The sequence below is a fragment of the Aplysia californica genome, unplaced genomic scaffold (genome assembly GCF_000002075.1).
Source record: "Aplysia californica isolate F4 #8 unplaced genomic scaffold, AplCal3.0 scaffold00023, whole genome shotgun sequence".
NCBI lineage: Eukaryota > Metazoa > Mollusca > Gastropoda > Aplysiida > Aplysiidae > Aplysia > Aplysia californica.
Window position 1 is genome coordinate 721,292 of NW_004797293.1, and position 9,274 is coordinate 730,565.

Consider the following 9,274-nt stretch of genomic DNA (forward strand, 5'->3'; position numbering starts at 1 on the left):
GGTTCAAAGTAGAAATCTTCCTTTGCTTAGGATTGCATATCACCCACATGTAAGACAAACTTCAAAAGGTACGGGTTCAAGGCCAAGGCCACAGCGAGCCCAAGCTCATGCGCGCGCAGGCCGAAATGGCGGATGTTGAGGAGAACGCTGAGGGGAACCAGAACGTTCCAGAAGATGAAGAATTCTCCGGGGTAGAAGAGAGCGTTGTACTTCGTCCCCACCTCCTCATCCGCAGGGGCATTTTTCTGAGGGAAACAAATCAGATTTGCATGGATATAGGACAGGACACATCATTAATCAGGTTATTCAAGGGGCAGTGCCTATAAATTTAAGATCCATCCCCGATAGGACCAAGCCAAATAGGTGAATAGCCTTAAAAACTCCACGAAAGAACCCAAGTTCAGAACATGCCGTTGGGGATTGGAACCAATGCCATACATTTCGCAGTCCAGCCTAATACTAACTGAGCAAACGTAGAGCCCCGATCATTAAAACGTGTACTATAATAAAGCAAAGCAAATTTAAAGTATAACTCTCAATTTCAAACTATTTAAGCTAATCAAATCTATAGTGCGCAACACTCTGGGTCCAAAAAGGTTTTGCAGGTGGGTCCTGCAGCAGTCATGTTTATTCTTTAAATTAAATGAAGGTGTTTTTTCGCCCTCATCCAAACAATTTAGATGATTTAGGAGTTGCGCTTCCGACTCCGCCTGTCAGGAACAACCCGGTCTGAGAGGGATATGATTCCAGCAGAAAGACTGAGATCATCGATATTTTTTCTCCCCCCCCCCCCCTGGGAACTGAACTAAGGTCTCCTGTATGCGACAATGAAGAGCCAAATCGGCGCCGGTGCAGTCGTCTTATTAGATTGAGAAACAGCAGGCTGATTACTTGATGATCCGCTGAGAAGTAGAGTGAATGTCAAGATGGGAGGGGTTGGGGTGGGGTGGGGGTGGATACTTCACTCCTACCAAAAGCAGGAGTGACAAAAGTGTAAAGCCTGCCAGAGACACCCTACCCGCCCCCACTGCTCTATTTTACAAATCCAATTTTTTTTAAAATCGTTAGGTTACTGGGTTGACTTGTAGTCTTGACAGTCTTGAGGTTGCGAAACCGACCAGATCAAAATAATAATATTATTGTATCCTTGAGAAAGGCACTGAGGGGGAATTTCCTCACTTCCCTCAATTGTGAATGGGTACCTGGCCATAGACAGCGAACTATCTTGTCAGTGTGTTCAAAAAGCTTGTAAAAAGGCAGCTTGCATTGTATGCTTCACAGGAAATTGAGAATGTTTCAAATGGGTCTGCGTCAGTTGAGATATAGATTGTAAAATGTACCAAACTTGATGTTGAGCTGAAATTTGCGTTATACAAATTGTGTTTCTTTTCAAAAACTTTGCATAAACTTTCTCTTTCAGAGTATAATTTTTCATTATTTGAAGTCGAGGCAAACCTTTCAAACCATTCCAGGGTAGACATGTTGATCTCGAAGGCGTAGCCAAAGCATTAATAATTATGAAAGGCTCAACGAGGAGCATAAGTTGGTTTACAACAAATAGAGAAAAAAAATCTTGGTATGCAGGCTAGGCTCATTATTTTTTCAACCCCGAAAGGTGGGGGATCGGAGATGGCGTAAGATTGGATGGTGGGCTGGTGGTCTCAGGTTCCTAAAACTGTAAAACAGTGGTCGTGGAATTTGAGAATGTACACAGAACTCCTCCTCCGGAGACATAATCCACTTTTGAGACTGTTTTCTTGGTTAATTTAAACCTTTTACAAAAGCAAAGATGTAGATCTAGCTCTACCTGATCCGCCTCCTCATCCAAGTCTGGGTTGTCCATGATAGGCTAGAGATGCGAAGTGGGAGTATCGCCTTTGAAGGCGTTCACAAGTGGTGCGAAACAGAGCTATCGGCGACTAGCAAATCACAGAATACTTTCATAGACAGAGAGGAAAACAAATAGATCTAGAGAAGTGCTTCAAATGGCAGGATGTGAAAGATCTATAATCAAAACCCCCAAAAAAACAACTGAGATTATTTAGCCACGTAAACAGCCCAAATGTACTGGAGGAACTGCTATTGTGTGAAAAGATAGAGGAAAGAAAGAGCAATGGAAGACACACAAAATCATAATACATAGCTGGCCTGAACAACTTTGCAAAGAATAACACAAAGAGAAAAACGGAGCAGATCAAGAAGACAGACAACAGGAAGGAATGGTGTACCATGATCGTCAATGTTTTATTCATTTTACGGCGCTCACAACTGCATAAGGTCATATTATGAGCGCCAAAGGGTGGATGTCAACAGAGAAGTCCAAAGGGGGAATCAGGCTTACTCTGATCACCTCTCCAACTTCAACGGCACACAGTCTGCTTCGACTATCAAGGCACACGGGAAATAGCAGTTCACAAAAAAGTGACACTATTACAAAAGAAGTAGGGGGAAAATGACGATAGTAAAGATGAGGAAGGGAAAAGCAGCAGTTCCCCCTATGTTGTTCCGGCACAGTATGAGCATGACATTGATAAATCAGCTCATTTACAGCTCTACTGTACATAAAAACATGTTAATAACCCCCCCCCCCCCTTTGGAAATGGCTAAAGACAATTTCAGTCTGTAGCACTGCCCCGGTTTGTGGGGGGGGGGGGGGGGGTCAATGTTTGCTCCAGGGGCACCTGAAGAAGAAGAAAATGATAATCATTTTGTATTCTAATATCCGATAATATATTATTATTAGAACAAGCATACTTTTGCCACTCTCCATCGAGTCGAAGTGAATAGAGTGGATACATGTATGCTCCTTTTTGACTGACTTCACTTTTGTATATTTGTAGAATAAACAAGATTTTCTTGTTCAAAGTGAACATGTTGATTGATTTCGGCCCCTACCATGGTTTGCGTTCAAAATCAAAATATAAGGCTTTGGCCTTTATGTGCATTGGTATCAGTTGTGTTGTGGTTAGGCGCTTTGCAGTCGCATGAAGGAAATCCGAGTTCGATTCCAGAGGGGTTAGAATTTGTATTGTGTATCTCGATATTTCTGATGGGATGTTGTATACCCCTCAGTCTGGGTTGCCCCTTGCAGAAAGGATCGCATCCAGCCTGCTGTATGATCTAAATTATGGCGATGGGGGCTAAGAATATCTACCTTCCCCAAAAGGCCGAAAGCAATGTTATAATGATTTTAATTCACTTTAAAGTAGTTCATAGGATAAAAAATATGATCTCGTTCACAAAAGGAAAAAAGTATACATGTAAAAATAACCGTGAACTAAAATCCGGTTTCAGCCACCAGATATACTCTTTCAAAATGTTAAGATCACGGGTGGGAAAGTTACGGCCTGCTACCCAAACGTGGCTCTTTATCAAGACTGGGTGAGCACCGCCAATTGAAGTATTCGTCGATTTTTTTTTTATGGAAATGAATGAATTTCCGCAAAAATGGTCACATTTGACAAAATACTAGAGTCACAAACAACTTGATATCGTTGTGTAATTTAAAGAAACGTGTACTGTTTGCTTAATTAAAACAATTCTGATATTATTTTATTGAAATTTTCATTATAGGTGGCTAATGCGGTTGATATTTTGTTGTTGTTTTTTTTTCAATTTTTAAAAAGTAACTAGCGCTCCCAATCCACAAATAAAAGGGCTGTTCATTCCCGGTAGAAGTGACCCATGATCCGAAGAGTTTGTCCACGCCCGTGTCAGTAAGACCTTTATCAAAAGTTAACGAAGAGATCCACCAAAAGTTCATTCTGTGGTTGTGGTGAATCAATTTGGACCAAAAGAGGTATTAAACCTGTCATCCTTCCCACGTGGGCACTGTTGTGCTTTCCTATTCCGATAGTGTTTGTGCTTTGTGTTTATGATTATGTTAGTTTGATGTATATCTTGCGTCAGAGAAATTTTCTTACTAGCACCTAGTCTCATTGATGCCAGTGCACTTGAAGGTCTCCCCGACAGACCTCAGTGTCTGTATGGTGTGTCAATTGGTTAGGGTTAAGGTTGAGATTAGGGCTAGGGTTTAAGTTAAGTTGAACTTTAAGCTTGAGGAGATGGTTTATTTCTGAGGTCTATGTTAGAGCCTTAGTTGTTTGTCGTAGTAGGCAAGTAGATCGCCAATGGAACATTTTTTAGACTCAGCCAGTGCTGGTACCGCGTCAAAAAAGGAGGGGGGGGGGGGGGGGTCTCATAGTCTAGAAGTACGGGGTTCGCCTCTCATTCAATAGGACCGGGGTTTGAGACCTGACAGTGACCGAAAATTCTCTTCTTTTAAAAAAAATGTTCTTCTTTCATCATTCCTGCATTCTAATCAAATAATCAAATAAGCATTGGCAGAGACAGAAGAAATGTTTCGGCTTCTAACAACGAGAGTGATATCAACGAAATTGTAGACAAAAACTCAAAAGCAGGGGATCCTGTAATTTATACAGATGGCTCAGTGAAAAAAATTAGCCAGCGAAGTGGATAGGGATTTGTTGTATTCGTCAAAAATAAAATCATCCACAGTGCATCTGGAGCCTGCAGCAGGGCTACATCAAGTATGCGAATGGAAAAATAAAGCTGTCACAAAAGCCCTTGAAAGGATGACCCAAGATCGCTTCCACACAACCCATGCTGTTCTCATCACAGATTCCATGTTTACCCCCCGAAAGATCGAAAGAGTTTTCCAGAGACCAGAGTTAATGGTTTCAACTGATCGAAGCAACGCCAATAAGACCGCTCACATAGATTTTCTGCCTTGGCCATGCAGGCGTTTAAGGATATGAAAAAGTCGACAGACTGACTGGTGAGGCCACCTCAGTGGATAGCACGGTTCAACCAGAAAAGGTCGAGATCCAAAAATGTCTTTCTCGCCACCTGATTGAAGAGGAAGATAAGGATGCAGAGGCCACTACCGTGGTGAAGAGGATGATGGTTTTAGGAGTACAGAAAGGAAGCGGAAAATCTGGCACCCTTGAAACAAAGAAATGAAGAACGTTCAACCAGATATGCAGCGGCACAATCAGTAGAAAGACCCTCACCCGAATTTTAGAGAGAGCAACGGAGCATCAATGGACGTGTCCAGAATGCAAGGATATTGTTTCCTGAAACAATGAATGAACAATGAATGCTCTCTAATCATAATCTGTTGTTTGCTTTCGTCTCCACTTTCTGCAACCCCCTCCCCTTCCTCTGGGCCCCTAGAATTTTCTGCTACCTTTCTACTGCTAACCCTTGGCTCCTTCTTATTGCTGTCTTTCAGACACATCCCTGGTCTTTGGGTAGGTAAGATCTAACACCTAGCCTTCTCGGAAAAGGACGAAAAAACCCAGGGTCCCTTGGGCAAATTGTGCCAAGTGGTTCCAAAATCTATAAGATAGGCTTCGGCAACCACCCGTACAAAATTCAAAATGTCTACAAAACATAAATAGTGTAATGTGTCCCGCGCATTCGAGGAAACCAAGATAAACAAAAATGTCTGACTGGTTCGGTAGTGGTGAGCCGTAAAAGTAAAACTGAAACATAACGGTAGACTCTCAAGTGGACTGGCTTAATCTTGTTTTCATTCGTCTTTTACGACCAGATAGATCCTTCTGAAGGCGCTAGATTTTGTTGTTGTTTTTTTACGGTCAATGTGCTACCGTTTACGGAAAAGAGGACTGCGGAAGAAATAGTAGGAACAAGAAACATTTACCTAGTCAGCGCCACTGAAAATGGTGAAATAGTATAGGTTTAACGCCCCTTTCAACAGTGTTAGGTCATTTACGAGGTGGGACCTCCTATTTTATCGTCCATCTCCGAAAGGACCGAGACAAGTGGGAATGTCGTGTAAATTGCCTTTCCCAAGGACACAATGTAGGACCGAGCTGGTGTTCGAACTCCCGAACCCGCAATCTCATGATTACGTGTCCGGTAGTCCAACCACTTGGCTACCGACGCCACTTCAACGCCAGTGACCCTGTGGCGTACGAATGACACTCGATTATCATAAAAATTTGGCTATCTTTCGGAGGAGCAATATACAATAATTCAATATTTCTCTACCAAAGAACCCATTTAATGTATTCGGGAAAGCATTAAATTTGATTTTCACTTCTGAGCATCACTTTCCAGCAAGGGAGAGGCTGCGGGCTTTCCAGGCACAAGTTGGGATTTAATACAAATGCACGAATGATCTTTAATATTCAGAATTTCAACATTTCTAAGGTTGTCTCGAATGCGTTTTCAGGAAATAAAGTGACATCTTGATTCAAGGTGAAACTAATGCTTATTACACGTAGGCTTTACCTTGTAATTCACTACAAATTTCACATTGCGTGCAAATGTACAGCTCAAGGTGCATCACGTAGCTATTGTTATTATTTTATATGCCTGTAATGTCTGTCTCGTCGCTCTGTCTCCCCCCCCCCCTCAATCTCTCTCTCTCTCTCTCTCTCTCTCTCTCTCTCTCTCTCTCTCTCTCTCTCTCTCTCTCTCTCTCTCTCTCTCTCTCTCTCTCTCTCTCTCTCTCTCTCTCTCTCTCTCTCTCGCTCTCTCTGTTTGTCTATCTTTATTAACAAACGCATGATATGCACGCCGTTTAACATTTTCACTTATTTACAGTTTGTGATTTCTTCCACACGCTATAATTTGTTATTTTTTAAATTGCATTTATATTCTAAAATTCATCGCTAAAACCATGAAATCACGCTTCATTCGACCCTGTAAGCCCAGAAGCTCTCCAACGTTCCGTGTTCCATTTTATTATTTTTTTAAGTAAAAAAAGAAAATGAACTCACGGCAACAATAGTAGTTGTTTACCATACAGGAAACAGAAAGCTACGTATGGTCAATAAAACTATTGTGTCGCATTACATTCAGACACTCATCCCATGTTTCTGGCACGACTTGCCACGTGCACACCGTTTGTGGTCTGATGAAGTTTTGATTCTTCTTTTTTAACGTGATGAAATTGTGAAAGCGTTTAATTTTTGCTGAAGGTTACCACTTTTCTCACCTCATAAAGAGAGGGAAAATGACAGATCTAGATATTATTTTTCGCCGGGTACGTAGCTGATAGATTTAGACTCTATCTCTTTGGTTCATGCACACACCCGCGTGAGTACTCATAATTTGTCCACGTAAAGTCTGGAATACCAACTAGGTCGACTCACTGGTGACTACATTTATCCTGTTCACAACTTTAGTCGGGCCATGTTTCTTCAATAAGGTACGTGCAAGGGCTACAATATTTCAACTAGATCTAACCATTGTTCTGGTGCTATTATTTACATAATTTTGAAAATGTCTTCTTTGCCCCTCCCCCTCAAATCCCTCCAACTTTGATTTTTTAAATAATTTGTCAGGTAAATCGGTTGGCTCCTATCAGAACTGGATATCACTTCTGTGGAAGACCATACCTTTTTTGAGCTTGTGAGAAAGGGGACGCACGTGCTTCTTGCACACGCAAGATCAAGATTTACATTGTATTAGTTTATTTATGTTGTTTTAACATTATTAAGAGAACAATATGTCGCTCAGACCTGCCAGCCAGGCTCTATTCGACGTAGTTAACCCCAAAAGGCTTCACCCCTCACTCTTTCGTCTTAAGTTTAAAAAATATTATTGATTATTATAACCTATAACATATCTGGTAGTTTCTTATAACATGTGAAAGAAAAAGAATGTTACGATTGGCCAGTTATTGTGTTGTGCGCTAGAGCGACATCCGGGCATTGACCTCATGATTCTTGCTCTTGTCACTTGCGCACAGTCTGTGATACGGTGAAGTGGCTGTTTTAACATTGTATTTTTTGTTTCTCTTTTGAAGTATAACTCTTTTTTTTCAGTTTAGATACGGCAGGAATTCTTATTCTATGTGCCGACAAGCCCAGACGTTTCACTGACGGGGAAGACAGTCTCCGAATTTTGTCTCCGAATTTGGTTTGGACTCCTGTATGGCTCACACACGCCTTCATGGGTACTCATTAATGTCCAAGTTTAGTCTAGAATACCAGCTTGGTAGATTCACAGCCAAATCCAGTTACTCTTGTATGTCTGTTTGTGAGTGTGTAACACACACGCACGCATGCACGAACAGAGGCTACACAAACTAACATAATACTCACAGATATCTAGATCTAGAATCTCCTCTGAACCGAGAAAATCTTACCTTTGAACTCAACCTACCCTCATTTCTTAGCCCCCACCCACATTAATGATTCACCCACTGCCACTGTATACAATTTCAAAATTATTTTTTGTTTGTCTTACTTACTTCATTGTGTCGATGTGGTTCTCTTTGTACTCAACTGAACCATGTCCGTATGTTATGCCAGAACACTGCGTGTGGCGTGCCACTCTTTTTGGGTGGTATGCAGCACGAGGGAAGCTGGTGACAGTTCTAAAGGACGGCCACATCATTATAGCTAATAGAAGTTATGAGTTCCTTGCATTGGTTTTAACAGCCAACTTCTTTACCTTTTCTATTGTTTTCGTAGAAATTTCATTTTCTGCCTTGCCTTAATTACCAAATCTGAGTCGGTAGTGTCGTAAAACACCTACGCAAACTCAAACTTGCAATAACTGACTTTTGTGTTTCGATAAAATATATATTATATATAATAAATGTTATTTTAACTGAGCGATTTGGTAATTTTTGGTTGAGGGTGGGAATCTCCCGGACACTGACATGTCGCTACCTCAGAATTTCAATTTCTGTCATAAACTACCAAGTTTTGAGAAATTTGACGTAAAAAAGTTTTCAGTCTCACAACATGTCAAGCCTTTTCGAATGCAGTTCTTTCAATATATTGATAACGACTCCGAATAATCTTACGATTTTGATAAAGCACATTTCGTTTCTGACCTCATGGTCTTCAGAACTTAAGCGGTCAAAAATGCCAGAGAGAACTTTTTAATTCTAAGGTAGCGATGTTGTTTTTTTTAATGCCACGTTTAGAAATAAATCTACATGTAAGTGGGCAGTTAAAAAATATTACCTTTCTAAAGGTGGCAGATGTATGCGCTGGTCATTAAAAAGGTTGACGAGCACAAACATGCTTAGAAGTAAAGTGAGTTAACTGGTTGTTAAAAGAGTCCCAAGTACAAATATCTCACCTTTGCTGCTTTCCTTCTTTGAAGTCTTTGCAGCTGAGGAAAGCAAAGAATAAAAAAACAGAATAAGTGTTTGGTATAATTTATATATCTTCTTCGTCTTGTTTTTCTTCTTCTTGTTCTTCTAGTTCTTCCGCTTGTTGTTGTTGTTATTGTTGTTGTTGTTGTTGTTGTTGTTGTTGTTGTT

The 9,274-nt window shown here is 40.9% G+C and overlaps 1 protein-coding gene across 1 annotated transcript in view; it reads right to left on the minus strand.

The window, feature by feature from the left end:
* The window catches only part of LOC106013274, a gene marked incomplete in the record, with an annotated part of 5,488 nt that extends 3,344 nt beyond the window's left edge, over window positions 1-2,144 (minus strand). Inside the window, 2 exon segments of the mRNA XM_013088521.2 lie at window positions 48-245; window positions 1,808-2,144. Of these exon segments, the coding sequence (XP_012943975.1) occupies window positions 48-245; window positions 1,808-1,843 (234 nt within the window).
* Window positions 2,145-9,274: the final 7,130 nt, after the last annotated feature.